The sequence below is a fragment of the Phyllobates terribilis genome, unplaced genomic scaffold, assembly GCF_046119375.1.
Source record: "Phyllobates terribilis strain yellow unplaced genomic scaffold, ASM4611937v1 Scaffold_5__5_contigs__length_657084704, whole genome shotgun sequence".
NCBI lineage: Eukaryota > Metazoa > Chordata > Amphibia > Anura > Dendrobatidae > Phyllobates > Phyllobates terribilis.
Window position 1 is genome coordinate 397,478,764 of NW_027362765.1, and position 24,611 is coordinate 397,503,374.

The following is a 24,611-nucleotide window of genomic DNA, read 5'->3' on the forward strand; positions in this document are numbered from 1 at the left end:
GATGAAGGAGAAGATCCGGAGGGACTGGAAGAAGTTGAACTCCCTGCGTTCCACCATCATGGGACTATCCAGTACTCCCACCGGGTAAGGAGTAAGCAGGCTGCTACGTTGAACCCCTTACCTCACTACAACTGGGCGGAAACGCAAGACAGCGACCCTGCCGTCCGACTGGTGAAGGAGATGCTGACTCGCCCGGAGGCTTGCCTTGAACCAGACGCTCCGGAGGAAGCCAAACAACTATGGGCAGAGAGGAGTCGACTGTTCCTTTACAAGGGGAAGTTGTGCCGCAGAATGGTTAACTCCCGGACGCATGAACTACTCTGGCAAGTAGTGGTGCCACGAAGAGACGCAGCCATGGTGATGGAGGCATACCACGACAGAGCTGGACACTTCGGGTGGAAGAAGCTGGAGTTCCTGCTGCGCGAGCGATTCCACTGGGTAGGCATGAGGGGAACCATTGAGAAGTGGTGCAGAGACTGTGGCCCGTGCAACCTAAGAAGGAAGGACCGTGCCAGCCAGAAGACTCCCCTGCAGTCCATCGTCACCCGGCAGCCGTTGGAACTGGTAGCCTTGGATCATGTAAAACTGACCCCAAGCAGAAGTGGCTACGTCTACGCACTAACCATCGTGGATCACTACTCCCGGTTCTTGGTTGTCGTCCCCGTCAAGGACTTAACAGCTCGAACAGCAGCGAGAGCCTTCCAGCAGCATTTCTGCCGTCCACACGGGTACCCGGACCAAGTGTTGACAGACCAGGGACCTGCCTTTGAAGCGGAGGTCTTCCAAGAATTCTGCACTCTGTATGGCTGCCGGAAGATAAGGACGACACCCTATCATCCGCAAACTAATGGACTTTGTGAGAAAATGAACCAGGTGGTAATGGATCTTCTGAAAACGTTGCCCCTGGAAGAACGCAGTCTGTGGCCTGAGAAGCTGCCCGATCTGGTGGACCTATACAACCACATCCCGGTAGGTTCCACCAACTGTACCCCGGCTTACCTAATGAGGGCAAGACCTGGTAAGTTACCTGTTGACCTGGAAATGGGAGTCCTGACACCCGAGGACACTTCACCAGAAGCAGACTGGGACACAGAGAGGCAGCAGCAGTACCGGAGAGTACAGGAGAGCGTAGAGCGAAGTCTCTGTCAGGCTAGGGAAAGACAAGAGAAAACTTACAACCAGTATGCTCCCGCTGTTCCCCTGGTACCCGGAGAGCAGGTCTTGAAGAGGAAGAGACGGCTCCACAAGTTGGACAACCAGTGGGAGAAGGACCCGTACACCGTACTGCCCTCAAGCCACGAGAACCCGAAGGTTTGTACCATCAGTAAAGACGGAGGGGAAACTACAGCCATTGTATCCCGGGACCACCTGAAGAAGTGTCCCGAACAACTGAGGAACCCTGAAGAGGAACAAGAAGACCATCGACCCGTAGAGGAAAGGGAAGATATGGTTAGTACTGTGCTCGGGGACTTCCCTCGGTCTTGGACTCAAGTCAATGGTGCAGTTGTGGTACCCGTACTCACCTTCCTCCAACCAGCATCCCAAGCACCTACGGAGCAACAGGTAGAGCTGGAAGAACAGCCGGTCCAGGAGGCAGAAGACCCCACACCTGCAGACCAGGAGGATCAACCCTCTGCTTGCAGTGAGCCTGCCATATCCCTAGTGAGCCAAAGAGCCGGTAGACAGCTGCCCAGTTTACCCTTGACAGCTCCTACACCCTGTAGTTCAGGGCTAGACAGTCAGCTCCGTAGGTCCACTAGGGCCACTAGAGGCCAGTTACCCGCACGCTGGAGGATTTAAAGTGTATAAATTGTTTTATTTATGTTTACCTGTGTATTGTTGCTTGTGTATAATTTTGTGTTTCTAGTTATTTTTAGGAATCCTTGGTGGATCTACCGGGAATCCTTGTACAATTAGTTGGAGCGTAACCCAGGATGGACTAGAGACTGTTAAGGACTCGGGGTAGGACAGACCCCTACCTGGTTACGTCTCCCTGTTTTGGTGAAATGGACACCTTTCTTTCTTCAAAGACTGCACCCGGTTACGGACATGCCGTGACCACCTTTATGTGTTTCTTTATTGTATTGTTATTGTTATATCTTGTTATGTTTTTCTAAAATATGTTTAGTCCCGAAGTACTAAATTTCACTAGGGGGGAATGTGGCACCCCAGGGGTCTGGTTTCCACAGTAACAAGCAATGTTATGTCTGAGAGCAGGTGGGAGGTCTCTTGGCCAGGGATCCTGTGCATGCCACACCTCCTGCCCAGTCTTGGGAGGGGAAGACCTTCCCCTATATAAACCCGGGGCTGAAGCAGGGTTGGTCAGTCAAGGAGAGTAGAGACAAGAAACAGTCACAGGAAGAAACAGCAGAAGCTCAGTGGGAGCAATACTACTACAAGTCAGGGGCTGGCAGCTGCAGAGCTCGCCCTGACTGAGAAGCTTTCTTACCGGACCCGGCGTCCGAGGCTGTGGGGACTAACTCTTACCCAGCAGCAGAAGCCGACCGGCAGGGGATTTCAGGTCCTCAGGCCCAGAAACCCGAAGGCACGGTCACACGCGTGGGACCAGCGCCGCCATCGTGGAGCGGAAGCCATTAGAAGGCCCCGAGTCACCGGCCATACGGGTGAGCACCACACGGTACACTCAGGGACGTGGGCTACTTATATCCGCTTCTAGCAAGGTAGCCAGAAGAGTACAGTCAGTTTGGGAGGCCTACAACTCCGCCTGGCCAGGGGAGATCCCATCCGCTCAAGGACTGACCAGGCCCCGTTCGCTAGCAAGTACTCCGGGAGGGTCTATCGTTGTTACCAGTAAAGACCCTGAATTACACCGCACCATCTCTGAGTGGTTCCTGCTACCCTCATCTTCCACGTCGGCTGCCCTGAGGCCATACCCCTCCCGTTGGGGGTTATACTATCACGCTGCACAATTCTACACCGGCCTCAGCGGTCTGCCCTGCAGCGGCAGCTCCATAGCTGCAAATCAACAGGTGGCGTAGTCGACACTCAAATAACATCTATCAAGACTGCCACACACTGAGTTGACTCCCTGGGCACGGACCGGGTCCCCGCCACTCGGAGACTACAACCCTCATCTGATCCGGTTCCGGGTAAGCACCCGTGCGCGAGACGCTGCGCGACACAGCAGGCCCAGGGGCGCGTCATATACCCATGTCTGGGTGTGAAGAGGTGCATGGGAATAGACCCCCCCCCTAAAAAAGCCACTGGATTTGACTTTATGTTCCGCTATCACTGTGGTGTTGAGAAGTCTGGCCCAATGCAGCCCTTGTTCATTTTTATAAGAGTCAGCCTGTCAGCATTTCAGTTGACTGGTGGATGCGCCTATCAGTTATAATGCCCCCGGCGGCACTAAAAACCTGCTCTGCAAAATGCTAGAGGCAGGGCAGGCCAGAAACCCCAAGGCGTAGAGAGTCAGTCCATGCCACGTGTCCAGCTTGGATACCCAATAGAGAGCCAGTCCATGCCACATGTCCAGTTTGGATACCCAATAGTTATAAGCCACACAGGAATCACGAAGGACTTTGGTACGGTCGGCAAGGTACTCCTTCAGCCTCTTCCAAAACTTTTCCCTCCTTGTCAAAGTAACCAACGCATCAAGGCCTGGGCGCTGGGAGGGTCTGAGAAAACTGTCCCACATCTTTGACAGTGTTCTGCTGCCTCTGCTGCATCATATTTGTGTCTCCCTTGCCGGTACTCATTGTTTGTCCAACGAACTGTGACCTCTGCCGCCAGTGTTTTCAGATGGGAATTTTTTAAATAATTCCACAAGAGCCTTCTGGTACTGAAAATTTTATTAGACCTCTCCGCCACGGGAAGGAGAGATAAAAAGTTCTTGTAGAGTGGGTCTAGAAGTGTGACCAAACAGTAATTATTGTCGGCCAAAATGTGTACTATGCGAGGGTCACGGGAAAGGCAGAGAAACATAAAGCCAGTCATGTTTGCCAGACTGCAAACAGCCAAGTCTTCCCTGTCCTGACTAAGAGGACGACTGTCCATGCTCTCCTCCTTCTCACCCTCCTCCTCCTCATTCTCCCTCTCCTCAGACCATCCACGCTGAACAGACGGTATGAATGTTGGTGTGGGTAGTACCGTCTGTAGTGCAGGAAACCAGTTTCTGTCCCCCCCCCCCTCATTATCACCCAATCCACGTTGGGATGAGAGGAGGCTGGGCAGTGTGGCATCACCCTGTATGGTTCTTTGCTCCATCTAATCATGCTCCGCCTGCAATGCCTTCTCTTTAATTGTGAGCAATGAGCATTTCAGTAGACAGAGAAACGGGATGGTGACGCTAATTAAGGGACATTCTTTCCAGGATAATGACTTGCATATAAGGCAAAATAAATAACCCCCCAAAAAATGCTCCTCCACACCTTGGGCTATGTTCACACATAGCGTTTTTAATGCACTTTTTCAATGGTGAAAAATACATCCACCAGTAAATGTAATTTTAACACTTTACCTTCTCTGCCCATGTTGTGTGTGTGAGACATGATCAAACGCTTCCGGTTTCATTTATGAAGGATTGTGAAAGTCACAAAGGCTATTTTTACAGGGTCATCAGGCAGCCCTTACTATTGTTAGAGGGCCATCAGCCGGCTATGCTTTGTTGTTCCTATTATTAAGGAGCGGGTTCCCTATACTCTTATTGCGTAGTGACTGCAAGGGCTGCCCATAATTTGGAAAGACCCTAATACCCCTTTGAAGAGACGTAGAGGAGGACCTCAGTTTAAAAAATGTTACAATTATTAAAGGAGTAGGTCTCCTATACTCTTATTGCATATGTAGTGACTGCAAGGGCTGCCCAGAATTTGGAAAGACCCTAATACCCCTTTGAAGAGACATAGAGGAGGACCTCAGTTTAAAAAATGTTCCCATTATAAAGGAGTAGGTCTCCTATACTGTTATTGCTTATGCAGTGACTACAGGGCCTGCCCAAAATTTTTTAAAATTCCAATAACCCTTTGAAGAGACAGAGGAGGGCCTCAGTTTAAAAAATGTTCTGATTATTAAGGAGCGGGCCTCCTATACTGTTACTGCGTATGTAATGACTGCAAGGGCTGTCCAAAATTTGGAAAAATCCCAAAAGCAATACACCTTTGAAGAGACATAGAGGAGGGACTCAGTTTAAAAAATGTTTCCATTATAAAGGAGCGGGTTTCCTATATTGTTATTGCGTATGCAGTGACTGCAAGGCCTGCCCAAAATTTGTAAAAATTCCATTAACCCTTTGATGAGACAGAGGAGGGCCTCAGTTTAAAAAAATGTTCTGATCATTAAGGAGCGGGTCTCCTATACTGTTATTGTGTATGCAGTGACTGCAAGGGCTGCCCAAAATTTGGAAAAACTCCAATAGCAATTCATCTTTGAAGAGACATAGAGGAGGGCCTCAGTTTAAAAAATGTTCTGATCATTAAGGAGCGGGTCTCCTATATTGTTATTGCGTATACAGTGACTGCAAGGTCTGCCCAAAATTTGGAAAAACCCCAATAACCGTTTGAAGAGACATAGAGGAGGGCCTCAATTAAAAAAATGTTCCCATTATAAAGGAGCGGGTCTCCTACACTCTTATTGCGTATTCAGTGACTGCAAAGCCTGCCCAAAATTTGTAAAAACCACAATAACCGTTTTGAAGAAACATAGCGGAGGGTCTCAGTTAAAAAAAAGTTCCCATTATAAAGGAGCGGGTCTCCTATACTGTTACTGCATATGCAGTGACTGCAAGGCCTGCCCAAAATTTGGAAAAACCCCAATACCCCTTTGGCGAAATATAGAGGAGGGCCTCAGTAAAAAAAATGTTCACATTATAAAGGCACAGGTCTCCTATACTGTTATTGCGTATGCAGTGGCTGCAAGGGCTGCCAAAAAGTTGGACGCACCCCTTTACACCTTTGTAAAGACATTTAAAAAAATTGTTACCATTGTTAAGGAGTGGGTTTCCTATACTGGTAATGCCTATGCACTAAGTACATGGGCTGAAAAACATTTACCCCTGGGGGGTATACATGAACATACCCTATAACATATACAATGTTAGAGGTAGGCCTCTAAAAAAAACTACGGGCATCATAAACACTCCTAAAAAAATTATGTGGGTGTTGCATCACGGTCACACTCGTGATATAGTGGTGGTGGAGGATGAGGAGAAGGACAACAGAACATAGACAAAATCAGAAGGTGTATACCCATGTCTGGGTGTGAAGAGGTGCATGGGAATAGACCCCCCCCCCTAAAAAAGCCACTGGATTTGACTTTATGTTCCGCTATCATCCTGTGGTGTTGAGAAGTCTGGCCCAATGCAGCCCTTGTTCATTTTTATAAGAGTCAGCCTGTCAGCATTTCAGTTGACTGGTGGATGCGCCTATCCGTTATAATGCCCCCGGCGGCACTAAAAACCTGCTCTGCAAAATGCTGGAGGCAGGGCAGGCCAGGACCCCCAAGGCGTAGAGAGTCAGTCCATGCCACGTGTCCAGCTTGGATACCCAATAGAGAGCCAGTCCATGCCACATGTCCAGTTTGGATACCCAATAGTTATAAGCAACACAGGAATCACGAAGGACTTTGGTACGGTCGGCAAGGTACTCCTTCAGCATCTTCCAAAACTTTTCCCTCCTTGTCAAAGTAACCAACGCATCAAGGCCTGGGCGCTGGGAGGGTCTGAGAAAACTGTCCCACATCTTTGACAGTGTTCTGCTGCCTCTGCTGCATCATATTTGTGTCTCCCTTGCCGGTACTCATTGTTTGTCCAACGAACTGTGACCTCTGCCGCCAGTGTTTTCAGATGGGAATTTTTTAAATAATTCCACAAGAGCCTTCTGGTACTGAAAATTTTATTAGACCTCTCCGCCACGGGAAGGAGAGATAAAAAGTTCTTGTAGAGTGGGTCTAGAAGTGTGACCAACCAGTAATTATTGTCGGCCAAAATGTGTACTATTCGAGGGTCACGGGAAAGGCAGAGAAACATAAAGCCAGTCATGTTTGCCAGACTGCAAACAGCCAAGTCTTCCCTGTCCTGACTAAGAGGACGACTGTCCATGCTCTCCTCCTTCTCACCCTCCTCCTCCTCATTCTCCCTCTCCTCAGACCATCCACGCTGAACAGACGGTATGAATGTTGGTGTGGGTAGTACCGTCTGTAGTGCAGGAAACCAGTTTCTGTCCCCCCCCCTCATTACCACCCAATCCACGTTGGGATGAGATGAGGCTGGGCAGTGTGGCATCACCCTGTATGGTTCTTTGCTCCATCTAATCATGCTCCGCCTGCAATGCCTCCTCTTTAATTGTGAGCAATGAGCATTTCAGTAGACAGAGAAACGGGATGGTGACGCTAATTATGGCATCATCACCACTCACCATCTTGGAGGAGTCCTCAATGTTTTGGAGGACGGCATAGCTGTCTGACATCCATTCCCACTCATCAGCTCTTATGTGCGGAGTCTGACTTGAATAATGACCAGGGCGTTGAAGCTGGTACTCAACAACTGCCCCCTGCTGCTCACAAATTCTTCCCAACATCTGCAAGGTGTGACATTGCACACTAGTCGGTGAGCTGGAAGCTGCAAATGCTGTAGGTGACATTCAAAAATGGGCACACACATGGCGTACTTTGACAAGCAGCTCAGGCAGATCCAGGTAGGTTTTGAGACACCGCTGAACCACTAGGTTGAGCACATGGGCCAGGCATGGTACGTGTGTGAGCTTGCCTTCCTTCAGAGCCGCAACCAGGTTCCAGCCATTGTCACACATGACCATGCCTGCCTCTAGGTTCAGCAGTAACAGCCACAGATCTGACTGCTCTTTTATAGCGGTCAACAACTCTGCAGCGGTGTGCGGTTTGTCAACTAATCATATTAGCTTCAGCACAGCCCGTTGCCGCTTGGACGAGGCAGTGCTGCACTGCTTCCAGCTTCCGACTGATGTGGTCATTTCGGAGATGGAGGCTGAGGAGGAGGAGGTGCGCAAGATGTAGAATGTGGGGGCAACCCTGATTGACTCAGGGCCGGCAATCCTCGGTGTCAGGAGGACGTGTTCCATCCCAGGGTCTGACCGGGTCCTGGCTTCCACTATATTAACCCAGTGTGCAGTCAGTGAGATGTACTGTCCCTGGCCACAAGCATTTGTCCATGTGTCTGTGGTCAGGTGGACCTTCCCAGTAACAGCGTTGTTGAGGGCACGGGTAATGTTCTGGGACACGTGCTTGTGTAATGCGGGGATGGCACACTGGGAGAAATAGTAGTGGCTGGGGACCCAGTACTGAGGGATGGCCACCTCCATCAGGTTGCGGAAAGATTCCATCTCCACAAGCCTAAAAGGCAACATTTCAAGTGCAAGCATTCGAGAAATGTGTGAGTTTAGTATTGTGGCCTGTGGGGCGTTGGTTGCATATTGGCGCTTGTGTTCAAAAGGACTGGGGTAGGGACAACTGAACGCTGCGCTGGGACAAGGACGTGGACGCTGACGGTGATGGTTGCAAGTGTGCAATGACAAGTGCAGGGCAGGATTCATCTTTGCCTGCGCTGTGGGCAGAGGATTAGTGTGCAAGAACAACAGCGGAACAGGCAGTGGTGTTACCCGCAGACACTGTTTCTGGACCCTGGCGTTCGGCCCAACTAGTTGGTGCTTTGCTGTCATGTGCCTGAGCATGCTGGTGGTGGTCAGACTGGTAGTTTTGCTGCCCTGCTGATGCTGGCATAACAGAGGTTGTAAATGGCTTTTTTGGGGTTATCTGGGCAGTCTTTCAAAAAGAACCAGAGTCTGGAAGACTTAACAGTTGGACTAGCAACTTCCCTGGTATTGGTGTTTTGGGAACAGTTACCCGCCTTATGTCTGTGGCCACCCCACTGCTTCTTCCTGCCTGTTGTGGTGCTACGCCTCCCTCCCCCTCTGTGCTGCTGTCCTCGCTATGCATGTCACCTTGCCAGGTTGGGTCAGTAACTTCATCGTCAACCACCTCATCTTCCACGTACGCACCCTGGGCCTCCTCCTGACTTTTTTGGCAATTGTGTCTCATCATCATCATCCACCTCTTGTGACAGCAATTGCACTTTCCCACCATCACCTTCATGTGACCGTGGCTGTTCAAATATTTGGGCATTGCTACATGCGATCTCCTCTTGCCCCGCTTGAAGTCGACCAGGCGAGAGGCCCGAATCTATAAATGGAAAAGTGAACAGCTCTTTGGAGTGTCCAAGTGTGGGATCACTTTTCCCTGGGCACTCGGCATGGTGGGAGGAAGGAGGATCAGGGTGAGGAATATGCAGTCCAGACTCACGGCTACTGAGACTGGACCATGTGGAAGACAGGGTGGTGGTCGTGGTGGAAAACTGACTGGAAGCATTATCTGCTATCCAAGCAACAACCTTTTCACACTGCTCTGGCTTCAATAGATGTGTCCACGGCCCCCTAGTAATTAAGACAGGTAGGTAGTTCGACATGATGTGGGTGTTTGTTGTTCTTCCTCAGCAGGCACAGTTTCATCTTGACCACGGCCTCAGCCTCTGCATGCACCATCACCATCACATCCACTTCACCGTCACCGTCACTTGCCACGTGCTTTGCCCATTTTAAATGTCGTGTAATATTTGGCAAGCTCCACAAAATGTCTGTATTATTACCGCAGTAATATGGGATCACGTCTGATGACCACGGTTTTAGGAAGTGGCCTTATAGATGTGGTATTGGTCAGCGACTAAGTGTGAATAAGTTCAACCAAACACAACTGGCTGACTTTGAATGGAGGGTAATATTTGGCACGCTCCACAAAATGTTTGTATTATTAACAATGTAATATGGGATCACGTCTGATGACGGAAAAGTTTCTCTGCTTTCACAATAAAGCAATGCGAATAAAATCACAATAAAACTGGCTGTATTCTGCTAAAAAGGAAATGGAGCAGTAAAATGGTGTATTGTATTGGTTTATAAACAAATAATCAGGTTTAAAAGCAAAAAAATAGCCCTGATATGTAGAGCTATGGATATCTGTAACAGCAGCAGCAGACAGAACGGGCAATGGACCCTATTGTGCTGTATACACTGTCCACAAACCCTGCCTGCCTAACTCCCGCTATCACTAGTAATATATGCAGCTGGATTAGTCCTCAGAAGGACTGTTAGTTCAGATAAATATATACCTTGCTGTGGAATACCTATATCTAACTATTAAACCACCAATTCTGTCCCTCACTCAGCAGCAGCTCTCCCTACTCTGCCTGTCTGAAGGCTAGACAGTGACAAGCATAGCGGCGCCAGGTCTTATATAGACTCGATGACGATGTGCGGCCAGCCAGTCACTGTAATGCTACAACCAACGATGGCAATGGCATTACAGTGAGTGGCAGGCAATCCCTGCATGTTCATTGGCTGTCTAAAGAGCGCCAAACATGCAGGGAGGAGACCCGAGCTCCCGCCGAGCAACCTCAGAAATACTCGCTGAGCAACTCGAGCAGTGAGATGCTTGGGCGAGTACTGAGCAGTGGTGAGCACGCTCGCTCATCACTAGTAGTTAAACAATGTTATTCTATATTGAACAACTTTATACATTTAATAATGATGGCGTCGGTGCTAAACGCTAGGTAAGCGCCAAAACAGAAGATCATGCTCGATTGTGCAAAGAAGGGGTTAAACTCAGATCTCTGCAATTTGAGCATCACCTGTAAAAAGACTCACTGCTAAGAAAATCCCTAAATATCAGTTCTCTATTCCACTTCACTCCTCTTAGAAGGTAACGGTGGTGGAGATCCAGCTGGTGTAGGGAGCCCTACAGGTAATGGTTTCTGGGAAAAAAAGTATGTAAATTAGCTCCCCTCAATGCAAAAGAAAGATGTCTCTCTAGTACCATCTTTTGATCTTTACCATGTAATGCCCAATTCATTAAAAGTTTTAACACATGAGATAGTTTGGCTGATGGGTACGACATAGACCTACCTATAGGTGCACTAAAGACACCTGGACAAGAGCTAATTTGCATACTATCACACTCTTACAAGTCGGCATGGTACAAGCAGGAATATTTAAAGAGTAACCCTTGTTTTAATTTTTTTCCCCCATAATTGAATAGTATATATGAAAATAAGAAACTTTGTAATATATCTTATCAGACAAATCTTCTTTGTCCTCCTGGACTGATCGATCATTCTCAAAATTCTCAATTCACTGGTAAAATGTGTCTTCAGTGAATACAGACTTTCCCATTGCAGACATACGAGATAACAGTTTGTGCTCATAAAGTTCTATGGAACTTGAAGTGGAATGTCTGTGTCTGTCTGTAGCTCCTCCCTAGAATGTCTGTGTCTTCCTCTAGCTCCTCCCTAGAATGTCTGTGTCTGCCTCTAGCTCCTCCCTTCTCCTATCCTCTCTTTTCTCCATAGAATTTTTAAAGCACCAACTCTCATCTTTTATCTCAGTAATGAGAAAATCACTGAATACAGATTTTAGCCATGTATTGACAATGAATGATTAGTCCAGGAGGAGAAAAAAATGGATTTCTCATATAAGATATGACACAAAGTTGTTTTTTTTTCCATGTGTACTATTGATTTATGAATTATAAATTAAAACATTGGTTACTCTTTAAATAATAGAACAGGTATACAAAGGGGAATTTGAGTTCCTCACAGCTTTCCTGATAAACTGGTAGCAGGCACACTTTACGCCATTATCTTCGTGGAGAATGGCTTCTTTATATAGAGGTTTGCATATGAGCAATTTGCATTAAAGGGGTTGTCCAGGCTTGGGGTACAAGTCTGCAGTCACTCTGTCAGGATTCTCTGGTGTAGGCACCGGGAGCGGTCTGGTGCATGACTGCAAGTATGTGATTTGCATACATGCGGTCATGTGCCAACTAGACATGCACGGCCTTGCTCAATAATAGTGAACTGAGTGAGGCCGGACACCTCTAGTTGGAATGTGGCCAGAAGTATGCAAATTGCCGCCTGCTTCGGGTGTCGGCAGGGGAGAATCCTGACACCGCGCACTGTAAGGGCGCAATCAGATGGTTGTATAAATCAGACCGAGATCAGACCCTAATGCATGGACTGGCTGGCGGCTCCCCCACCTTGAGCGTGACAGCTGGATATATTTCAATGCAGCTGTTGTGCTTGGGACGGGAGAGACGCTGACCAGTCCATACATCGCGTTCCGATCGCAGTCCAATTATACGGCCGTCTGATTGAGCCCTAAGGATTCTCAAGTCATGTAGTTTGACTGCCGACTTGAGCCCCAAACCTGGACAACCCCTTTAAGTGTATTCCCTAATATCCAAAGTCCCCCATTTGAATGGAGTGATGGTGGGGCACTTGTATGTCACCGCTCCATTCATTGTCTATGGAACTGACGGGGAACGGTAAGTACAATTTGCCAAATTTGGACAACCCATTTAACCCCTTAACGACATGTGCTGTACGTGTACGGCACATGGCGTGACTCTCTCTTTGGCTGGGGCTCCGACGATGAACCCGCACCTTTCCAGGGACATGACAGCTGATCTGATCAGCTCTCATGTGCCCCTAACAGCTGCAGGTCAATTTCTGACAGCGGCATTTAACATGGCCGTGGCGGAAGAACGTTACTAGAACCGCCCATCAGCGCCCATGTCATATGACTGCGGGTCGCCAATGGGTTGGCATGACCACCTGGGGTCTGCAGGAGACCCCTGTGGTTGTCATTGCATGGATGCTATGAGCGCCGCCCAGCGGTTGACGCTCATAGCAAGTGAGCATTTCTGCTACACACCGGCGATCAGACAATCGCAGCTTCTAGTCTCCCATGGAGACTATTGAAACATGTAAAAAAAAATGTTTTTAAAAATATAAAAAAAAAATTAAAAAATATAAAAAGTATAAATTACCCCCCTTTTGCTCCATTCAAAATAAAACAATAAAAAAAAAAATCACATATACACATATTTGGTTTCGCCGCATTCAGAATTTCCCAATTTATCAATATATAAAAATAATTAATCCGATCGGTAAACGGTGTATATCTGGGTGTTATCCCTTTATTAAACAGCGTTGAGAATAGAGATTCTAAATGTACAACCACTAAGGATGTTTATGTTAAGAAGCAAAATGTAAAGAAGGATTAAAAAACAAGAAAATAAATTCTACTTGGAGCCATTTTCAAAGGTAGTGTTTTAATGCCAATTTTTGATAATTACAGTGATTAAACCATCACCGTGGGCAAACACTGCGTTAATTATTGCATATTTTAGGTCATTGTTTGTTAAATAATTGTATAATGAAGTTTAGAACAAAAATCAACACATTTAGCGAGCTCGAAACATAAATTGGTTAATTGCATTGCTCAGCTCGAGCCCTCACCTTAATGGAGCTAGCCTGTTGGCAAGACAATTTTAAGGTCTGTTTGGTTTACGCTTTGCAGGGCAAAGGGGTTATTTTGTGAAAGCGGATTATTCAGGAAATTGTACTGTCATATTCTATTAATGAAAATAGGCAAAAATTGTTATGAATGCCAAGTCTTAAGATAAAACGGCTGCCTACATCTCCAGCAAAAAGGGTTTAGACAGCCGGTGTGATATAAAGGAAATTGGCACTGATGTATCTGCCTTTTAAAAAGGAATGACTTGTATATCAAGCAGTGAGCATTCTAATTAGAGCGCTCCAGTCATTGTAATGACACAGAAGAATCGGATCTATCGATTTATCAAAAGCAAAATTTTCCATGATCCCTCTCCCACTCACAGAGTATATTAGTAACCAACACTTTGTCACAGTGCAGAAGTCTTGTGATCACTGTATAAAGTACATACAGCAGCATTCTAATGAGAGCACTCTAGTTATTTCTTCGACACACAGAGAATTCTAGTTCTTAATTTATCAGATTACATTTCCCATGATTCCTCTCACTTACAAAGTATTTTAGTAAGTTACCCCCTTACTACAAAGGCAGCAGTCTTGTGATCGCTATATACTGTACAGAGCATTCAAATTAGAGCTCTCCAGTCATTGTAATGACACAGAGAGAATTGTATCAATTCATTTATTAGACAAAAATATCCATGATCCCTCTCACACTAACAGAGTATTTTAGTAACCACCTCTCTTCCACAGAGGTAGCAGTCTTCTAATCACTATATAAAGGAACATAGCATTCTAATAAGAGCACTCTAGTTATTTCTATGACACACAGAGAATTTTAATTATCAATTTAACAGAGTACATTTCCCATGATTCCCCTTCCACTTATAAAGTATTTTAGTAGACTACTACTTTATACCATACAGGCAGCAGTCTTGTGGTCACTATAAATAGCGCAGAGCATTCTAATTAGAGCACTACAGTCATTGTAATGACACAGAGAATCATATCAAACTATTTAGCAGACTCAAAAATGTTCACAATCCCTCTCCCACTTGCAGAGTATTTTAGTAACCACCTCTTTGCCACTGAGGTAGCAGTCTTGTAATCACTATATAAGGAACATAGCATTCTAATGAAAGCACTCTAGTTATTTCTACGACACACAGTGAATTCTAGTTATCAGTTTAACAGACTACGTTTGCCATGATTCTGTGTCACCCTGGCCTGGATGCCACAAGTATAATAAAGCTGTGTCTGAGAGCAAGGGGGAGGTTCTCTAGTCAGGGGAACATTAGCATGCAATACCTCCTGTCACAGGCCAGTAGGGGGAGCAGGCTGCCCCTATAAAAGCTGGAACTGGGGGCAGGGTTAGAGAGAACTGGACGACCAGTCTCAGCACTGAGAAGTGTCCAGAGCAGAGAGGGACAGTTGTATTGCACCCTAAGAGGAAGTGTGGCAGAAGGAGAGCCACAAGCCAGAGACAAGAGGCGAAGTGCGCCTGTCTTGGCAGATAAAGAACTCCATTGTACCAGACTTTGGTGTCTAAGGCTGTGAGGATTCGACGTCCTGCAGCAGATAACCAGTCCGCAGGGGACTGTATATTCCTTGGCCTAAGAAGCCCGGAGGCTCAGCCACAACAGAAGGGACCAGCAAAGCCGTACCAGGCCGGGAGCAGAAAGGAACCCACGTCGCAGGCCATACAGGCGAGAATACACGGAGAGCTCGGAAACGTGGGCTGTTACCCTATAAGGAGGAGATAGCCAGAAGGAGCACAGAAAGCATGGTAGGCCTACACCCTCACCCTGACCAGGGCCAACTTCCCATTTGCTCTCAGACATCCAGGTCCCCTCCTAGCCGGGACTGTTTGTGGGTCAGTTCATCTGTTTTAGTAATGACCCTGGACTGCAACCTTTTGTCTGTGTGCTCCTTGCTCCTCCAGCACTATCAGCACTGGGACTCTCACCACCATCACTCCCACCATCCACTACACTGCCCTGCGGCTGCACTCTTCCCGTGGGGAGTCACACCACCTCAGCTGCATACACCATCAGCCCCAGCGGTTGGCCCAGCAGCGGCGGTTCCTAATGACCGCAAATCCACGGGTGGCGTAGTCGGACGTTATCAACAGCACTTAGCAGACTACCACTGGCCTGACCACCCTGAGCCACGGAACCGGGTTGCCACTACTACCCCCATTGTTCCCCTATTGCCCGGATCCGAGTGCCCCATGGCCCAGGGGGCGAGTCAGCTTTGGCGTAGTCGGCAGGATTGAGACCAACCCGCCACAAATGGGTATTGCGTGCCTGAAAAAGACTGTGCACCTACCTGAAAAGAGGTTTCCCGCCATCCAGAGCCAATTCCCGCCGTCTCCCGCCATCTTCCGTCGGTTCCTGCCATCTTCAGCCGTTTTCCCGCCATCGGACGCCATCTTCAGGACGCCGCACGTGAAGAAGAGGGGCGTGGACGTCCAAACCGCGCGAGACCCTAAGCTCTGCCCCACGCACCGATGCTGCGCAAGGTCCTGGAAGGGAGAGAGAGCGACGCTGACGTCACCAGGACGCGACGCAAGGTCCTCGTCTGGAGCAGCATCAGCGGAGCCGCAGCCTACAGAAGAGGATCGTCGGAAGGTAGTCCGCGCTTAACTAGGGGGGAGGAAGATGTCAGACACGGAGGCGCCCACTACCACCAGCGCAGCTGCAGCAGCGGTGATGCCATTTTCCCTGCCCCACATCCCTGGAGCGGCCTGGCTGCCTAAGTATTCAGGGGAGCCCCATGCCCTAACTGACTTTAAGGAAAGGCTGTACAGTCTGTTCCAAGTCTACCCCCTGTCAGAGGAACAGAAGATTAGCATACTAACAGGGCAGTTAACTGGCGCAGCCCAAAGGGAGGTAAAGTCATGGCCCGCTGAGGAGAAATGGACCGTAAAGGGGATTCTGGCCCGGCTGCGGGGTACCTTTGACACACGTACCTCCGCTGGAATTAAAATGAGGTTCTATGGATGTAAGCAGCGGGCACAGGACAGCATCAGAGACTATGCCCTAAATTTGCAGGAAGCCCTGAGGGCCATCCAACAAGCTGACCCTGGCAGCATGCAGGATACGGATAAGCTACTAACCGAACAGTTCATAGAAAGTCTGCTGTCTAGCGCCCACAGGACCCAGCTGCGCCTCATGTTCTTTCAGAACCCTGATCTGACCTTTGCCCTATTCAAGGACAGGGCCATAAGGGTACTCCGTGAACCCGCAACAAGTGGCGCTATAAACCCCCGGCGCCCTGCTCTCACCTACCACCAGGAGGCGGCGCCCTCCCCTATGGGCTCCGTGGGGGCTGATGCACAGGCCCTGAACCAAGTCCCGTCGAAAGATCTGCACCACCAAGTCCAGGAGCTGACCAGGAGCGTCGCGGCGTTGACCAGGACCGTCCAGGCGTTACAAGTGGACCCGTCAAGACCCATCGAGTTGGCTTCAAGTCCGGAGGATGTCCCGTGGCGTCGACAGAGGAGGATCCAGTCGTTCCGAGGGAGGCCCACAGACCGCTACGCAGAGGATGGACAGCCCATTTGCCATCGATGCAACCAGCCTGGACACATTTCCAGGTACTGTATTTTAAACAGGTCCAACCTGGGGCAGAGGGCCAACCCCCAGGCATAAGATCACCAGGCCCTTATAATTGGCGTGATAAGTACGTTGGGGGGCGCCCGGTTTTACCCGTGGTGCTGGACGGTATCCCCATGAGCGCCTTGCTGGATACTGGGTCGCAAGTAACCACTATCCCTTATGTACTTTTTAAGCAGTATTGGACTGATGCTGATATCACACGGCATCCAGACAGTAACTTGAGCATCATCGCCAGTAATGGCTTGCCCGTGCCGCAGATGGGGTTCAAGGAGATGACCATTAAAATTGGTAAAGTTGAACTACCGGCACAGGGAGTGATTATTGTGGACATTGACCGTCGTGAAAGTCACCCTAAAATAACTGTGGGTACTAACGTGATTGAAAATTGTCTTTCAGAGGTAATTGTAATTCTACAACAGGTGGCGGTGAATGCTAGTTCCAGCCAACAGAGAATCCTCAACAAGGAGATAAAAGCCCTGATGAGACGGCAGCAGGTAGAACTGTCTGGCGGTGAGATCGGTAGCGTAAGACTGAGTGACCCATTCCCCATTTCCATGCCTCCCAAAAGTGAAATGATGATCTGGTGTCGGACTGCAATCGGGTTGAGAGGTAGAGACTACCAAGCCATGGTAGAACCCGTGTACTCAGACAGCAGGCCCACCATTTTGACAGCCCGGGGGGTGGTTGATGTCTGTCATGGGAGGGTGCCCGTTAGCATTCTCAACATTGGGGAGAGAGAGGTACACTTACCCAGGTACGCTACACTTGCCAAACTGTTTGCTGTTGAACACAAGGCTATCAGGGCCGTGGAGCCTTTGCCTCCATCTCCACAGGCGGAGGGTAATGGCTCCCAGAAACAAAAGGAGGACTGGTGCCAGAAACTCCACGTGGGTGCTGACTCCACTCCCCTGCACCAAAAACAAGGAGTCTACCGGGTGGTCCAGGAGTACGAGAGAATTTTTAGTAAGCACCCGCTAGACTTCGGCAGAGTAAAAGGGATAGAACACCACATCCCCACGGGGAGCCACCCACCAATAAAAGAGAGACACAGACCTGTACCCCCTGCACATTATCAGAACGCAAAGGTGATGCTAAGAGAAATGAAAGACGCTGGGGTCATTAGAGATAGCTGTAGCCCCTGGGCAGCCCCCCTGGTTCTGGTGAAAAAGAAAGACGGCACCATGAGAATGTGCGTGGACTATAGACAAATCAACCATATCACCCACAAAGACGCATATCCGCTGCCTAGAATAGAAGAGTCTTTAGCCGCACTAAAATCAGCTAACTTCTTTTCTACTTTGGACCTTACTAGCGGGTACTGGCAGGTTCCTGTGGCAGAGGCTGACAAGGAGAAGACCACCTTCACCACCCCGATGGGACTGAGTGAGTTCAACTGTATGCCCTTCGGGCTCTGCAATGCACCAGGGACCTTCCAGAGGCTGATGGAATGCTGTCTAGGGCACCGAAACTTCAAGACGGTCCTCCTTTACCTGGACGACGTGATCGTCTATTCAAAGACTTAGGAGGATCATCTAAAGCACCTGGCCGAGGTGTTCGAAGCCCTGGCAGGCTATGGCCTGAAGGTGAAACCATCAAAGTGTCACCTGCTGAAACCAAAGGTCCAGTACCTAGGGCACGTGGTAAGTGCGGAAGGAGTAGCCCCCGACCCTGACAAGGTCACGGCAATCAAGAGCTGGCCAAGCCCATCGAACATCAAATAAGTGAGGCAGTTCCTCGGGTTGGTAGGCTACTACCGAAGGTTCATCCCCGAGTTCACTAAGATGGCAGCTCCTATGCATCACCTCCTGATAGGACAGTCTAAGTCCAGAAACCAAAAACCACCCTTCAAGTGGGATAAACCGGAAGAGGAGTCCTTCCGCCAGTTGAAGATGGCCCTCACAGGAGATGAGATCCTGGCCTACCCTGATTATGGCCAGCCTTTTATTCTCCACACAGACGCCAGTAATGTGGGACTGGGAGCCGTACTGTCCCAAAACCAACAGGGCAGAGAAAGGGTGATCGCGTACGCCAGCCGGAAGCTGAGACCCACCGAGAGGAACCCGGAGAATTACAGCTCCTTCAAGCTAGAATTCTTGGCGGTGGTGTGGCCCGTGACGGAACGCTTCAAGCATTACCTGGCCTCCGCAAAGTTCACGGTGTACACGGACAACAACACGTTAACACACCTAGACAATGCAAGACTTGGTGCCCTGGAGCAGCGGTGGATGGCCCGTCTCTCCAATTATGACTTCGTGATCAAGTACCGGGCAGGCAAAACCAATACCAACGCTGACGCCCTATCGAGAATGCCTCACTTACCTGAAGGTGACGAAGACCCAGAAGAGTTGGAGGAGGGAGAACTCCCTGCGTTTCACCGGTATTGAGCCGCTCAATACTCCTACCACGTGAAGGAGGAGGATCTAACAACCGTGATGATCAATCCCCTACCTCACCACAGCTGGGCCGAGACCCAAGATAGTGACCCTGCCATCCGCCTGGTGAAAGATCTGCTGACCCAGGAAGATGCCCGCATAGATCTGGATGCTCCAGAGGAAGCCAAGCAGCTATGGAAAGAGAAGAGCAAGCTGTTCCTCTACGAAGGCAAGCTGTGCAGAAGGATTGTCAACCACCGGACGCACGAGCTGACCTGGCAAGTCGTGGTCCCAAGGCGGGATGCAGCTATGGTCCTGGGGGCTTACCATGACAGAGCGGGGCACTTCGGTTGGAAGAAACTGGAGTTCCTGCTAAGAGGACGGTTCTTTTGGGTCGGCATGAGAGGGGCTGTAGAGAAGTGGTGCAGAGACTCTGGCCCTTGTCACCTAAGGAGGAAGGACCGTGCCAGCCAGAAGACACCCTTGAGGCCCATCGTCACCACGCAGCCTCTTGAGCACGTCAAATTGGCTCCAAGCCGGTCAGGATACATCTACGCCCTGACAATCATGGACCACTATTCCCGTTTTCTAGTGGTGGTCCCGGTGAAAGACTTGACAGCCCAAAAGGCGGCCAGAGCCTTCCAGCAATACTTCTGCCGTCCACACGGGTATCCGGAACAGGTCCTGACAGACCAGGGTCCAGCGTTCGAGGCTGAAATCTTCCAAGAGTTCTGCAACCTCTATGGCTGAAAGAAGATTCGGACAACGCCTTACCACCCACAAACCAACGGGATGTGTGAGAAGATGAACAATATAGTCATTGATCTCCTGAAGACTTTGCCCCTGGAGGAACGCAGCCTGTGGCCAGAAAAACTGCCGGACCTGATAGACTTATACAATCATATCCCGGTGAATGCTACCAACTGCACCCCGGCTTACCTGATGCGAGCCAGACCAGGTAAGCTGCCCGTAGACCAGGAGATGGGAGTCCTAACGCCTGAGGACACCTCCCCGGATGTGGACTGGGATACGGAAAGGCAACTGCAGTACAAGAAGGTACAGGAGAGTGTGGAGAAGAGCCTGGCCCAGGTGAGAGAGAAGCAAGAAAGACTCTTCAACCAACACGCCCCTGCTGGTCCCCTAGAACCTGGTGAGCAGGTCCTGAAGTGAAAGAGAAGGCTACATAAGTTGGACGACCAGTGGCAAAGGGAACCCTACACCGTACTGCAGTCTGATCACGACAACCCGAAGGTGTGCGTGATCACCAAGGACGGGGGAGAAACCACTAGTACCGTCTCCAGAGACCACCTCAAAAGATGCCCCGAGCAACTCCGTAGTGCAGAAGAGGATCAGAGTGACCTTGAACCCGCAGAGGACAAGGAAGAAATGATCAGCACCATTCTCGCAGAGTTCCCTCAGTCCTGGACTCGGATAAACGATGCCATAGTGTTACCCGTCCTGCATTTCCTGCAACCGGCACAGCAACAACCAACACCAGAGCCGGAAGGTGAAGAGGAGCAAGCAGCTCCAGAGGCAGAAGAGCCTGTACCAGCAGCACAGGAGAGTCAACCCTCTGCTGACAGTGAGCCTGCCATGCCTGCGGTAAGCCAAAGGACCCGCAAACAGCTGCCTGCCCTACCTCTACACCCAGCTGGTAGCTGTACCCCTAACGCTAGTGGGGAAAGCCAGGTCGGTCCACCACCAGACAGTGGGTTAAGGAGGTCAACCAGGAGCACAAAGGGGCAGATACCCGCTCGCTGGAGAATATAGGGTGCACTAAAATTGTAAATAACCCTGTTGCCAAATGTTCAAATGTTTGCAAAGTTACATGCATGTTTGGTAATTCTGTGTTTCAGTTTCTTGCAGTTACCATAAGGACTCAAAGGTTATGGACTTTTTATAACCGGGACCTTGTATGGACTGCGTTCGGAGCCTGGCCAAGGAATGAACTAAGACTGTAAAGGACTTTGGGTAGGACAGACCCCCACCTGGTTAAGGCTCCCCGTTGTTTTGGTGATATGGACACCCGGTCACAGACCACACTGTGACCTTAAGAACTCAAGCTGTGCGTCGTCTGTCTGTTAATGTTTTATGGTTATGCATATTGTCTTTGTTTATTGTTTATTCCCGGAGTACTAAATTTTACTAGGGGGGAATGTGTCACCCTGGCCTGGATGCCACAAGTATAATAAAGTTGTTTCTGAGAGCAAGGGGGAGGTTCTCTAGTCAGGGGAACATTAGCATTCAATACCTCCTGTCACAGGCTAGTAGGGGGAGCAGGCTGCCCCTATAAAAGCTGGAACTGGGGGCAGGGTTAGAGAGAACTGGACGACCTGTCTCAGCACTGAGAAGTGTCCAGAACAGAGAGGGACAGTCGTATTGCACCCTAAGAGGAAGTGTGGCAGAAGGAGAGCCAAAGCCAGAGACAAGAGGCGAAGTGAGCCTGTCTTGGCAGATAAAGAACTCCATTTTACCAGACTTTGGTGTCTGAGACTGTGAGGATTCCACGTCCAGCAGCAGATAATCAGTCCGCAGGGGACTGTATATTCCTTGGCCTAAGAAGCCCGGAGGCTCTGCCACAACAGAAGGGACCAGCAAAGCCGTACCAGGCCGGTAGCAGAAAGGAACCCACGTTGCAGGCCATACAGGCGAGAATACACGGAGAGCTCGGAAACGTGGGCTGTTACCCTATAAGGAGGAGATAGCCAGAAGGAGCGCAGAGAGCACGGTAGGCCTACACCCTCACCCTGACCAGGGCCAACTTCCCATTTGCTCTCAGACATCCAGGTCCCCTCCTAGCCGGGACTGTTTGTGGGTCAGTTCATCTGTTTTAGTAAAGACCCTGGACTGCAACCTGTTGTCTGTGTGCTCCTTGCTCCTCCAGCACTATCAGCTCTGGGACTCTCACCACCATCACTCCCACCATCCACTACACTGCCCTGGGGCTGCACTCTTCCCGTGGGGAGTCACACCACCTCAGCTGCATACATCATCAGCCCCAGCGGTCGGCCCAGCAGCGGCGGTTCCTAATGACCACAAATCCACGGGTGGCATAGTCGGACGTTATCAACAGCACTTAGCAGACTACCACTGGCCTGACCACCCTGAGCCACGGAACCGGGTTGCCACTACTACCCCCATCGTTCCCCTATTGCCCGGATCCGAGTGCCCCACGGCCCAGGGGGCGAGTCAATTCCCCTCCCACTTATAAAGTATTTTAGTAGACTACTACTTTACACCATAGAGGCAGCAGTCTTGTGATTGCTATATACTGTACAGAGCATTCTAATGAGAGCACTCTATGAATTACAACCTGTTATAGCCTTGTCTGAATCTGCTCCTACAACCTCTACCTCTGTCACAATGTAGTGCCGCTCTTACACAGACTCAGTGCCTAGATGGCCCACACCCTTTTTAAACTCCTAGCAGTTTGCTGAGAATTGCCAGTTATAGATATTTACTAAACCTGGTCCCTTTTCCTTAGATATCCGCTGACACTGTTTTAACTTAACCTTTTCTATGACTGCCTTCGACCCCATCCTCAATGTGGTACACACAAGGACACAGGACAGAGGCTGAGTCAACTTTAATCCATGTTAACTGGCTGCAAGTGTGATTTAGTTATTGCCAACACCTGTTAGGTGCCACAGGTAAGTTACAGGTGCTGTTAATTACACGAATTAGAGAAGCATCACATGATTTTTCAAACAGTGCCAATACTTTTGTCCACCCCCTTTTTTAGGTTTGGTGTGGAATTGTATCCAATTTGGCTTTAGGACAATTCTTTTTGTGTTTTTTTCTTTGAAGACAAATTAAATGAAGATAATAATACCAAAGAATTTGTGATTGCAATCATTTTCAGGAAGAAACTGAGTATTATCTGACAGAATTGCAGGGGTGCCGATACTTTTGGCCACCACTGTATTATACAGAGCATTCTAATGTGCACCTTGTCATACTCAGAGCATTCTAATGATCTGTGTATCTGACACTGTATAGTGATCAATGTGTCTTAAAAAAATATTCTTATGATCCTGTACCCAAGTCAGAGTATTGCAATCCAACTACTATACCACAGAGTAAGCACTCTAGTGATTACTTAATGATATAGATACAGAGCATTCTAATGCTCACATTATCATGCAGGGAGCATTCTAATGATCTGCACAACTGACAGAGAGCACTCTAGTTAATATTATACAGCACAAAGTGCATTTTTGTGATCACTAAATGATCCATTATGATCCACCCTTACAACATACAGATTATTCCAATGATGACTCTTATGTGGCAGACAGAGAACACTCTGGTGTGGAGAGCATTCTAATGTTAATTTAATTTCAATCCATCCAAGGACAACATCTGCATGGAGTTTGCATGTTCTCCATGTGTTTTCTTGGATTCCTCCAGGTTTTTTGATTTCCTCCAACACACCAGAGACATACTAATAGAGAATTTAGACTGTGAGCCCCTCTGGGGACAGTGAGTAATACCAACGCCCGTAAAGTGCTGCAGAATATGTTGGCACTATCTAAGCAACAGAAATAAAATAATTTTTTACCTGAGGCCGCCAGAGCAGATGCTTAAACTGACAGATGAACCAGGATATCCTTCTAAATCTCCGTGATAGTAGCAGCGATCCTTAAAGAGAAAACCAAAGAAATGTCACGCCTAACAGTTTTGATTTGCCATATGTTTAAGGGTTAGTAACTCTCACTGCAATCTAAATAATTCATACTAAAGATTCTAACTTTTCTATGGGAAATTTTTCAAAAGAGAAGAAGGGTTATTTCTCCTCTACTATGCTATATTTTATTTCAGAGCTTTACTACTAGTTATTGCTGTTAATGACATTCCTGTGTGAACATAAAGCTCTCTTCTAGACATTTGTAGGGATTATAAGGATTAAAAAAGTCTGTTTATTCACCCAGAAACAGCGTCACTCCAGTCCAGGGGCTGTTGCCATTATTTTCACCAAAGGTGTCACAAACTCAAGAATAAACTTAAAGGCATAGGAATGTGGATAAATGCAGCGCTACTGGTAGAAGGAAACCAAGATGCAGATGAATAAAGAATCAACTGCAGTTTTATTCTCAACGCGTTTCGCACCGACCTCTTCTTCAGGAGTACCACAATTACAATACAGAAAGGGACAGTTAAGCGGTTGAAATAGTTTAGAAATTAAAATACTGTCACTAAAGAGGCTAAAAAGAATGCCCCCTGGGAGTGTACTTAGTGTTTGGTTAACGCCTTACAAGCGAGGCTCTGCAGATCCTCATTCTTGGG

At 48.7% G+C, this 24,611-nt stretch overlaps 1 protein-coding gene across 1 annotated transcript in view; it reads right to left on the reverse strand.

The window, feature by feature from the left end:
* The window catches only part of ADAM12 (ADAM metallopeptidase domain 12), a 778,476-nt gene that overhangs the window by 361,166 nt on the left and 392,699 nt on the right, over positions 1-24,611 (reverse strand). Inside the window, exon 5 of the mRNA XM_073685043.1 lies at positions 23,887-23,966. Within this exon, the coding sequence (XP_073541144.1) occupies positions 23,887-23,966 (80 nt within the window). The remainder of the gene's footprint in view (positions 1-23,886; positions 23,967-24,611) is intronic.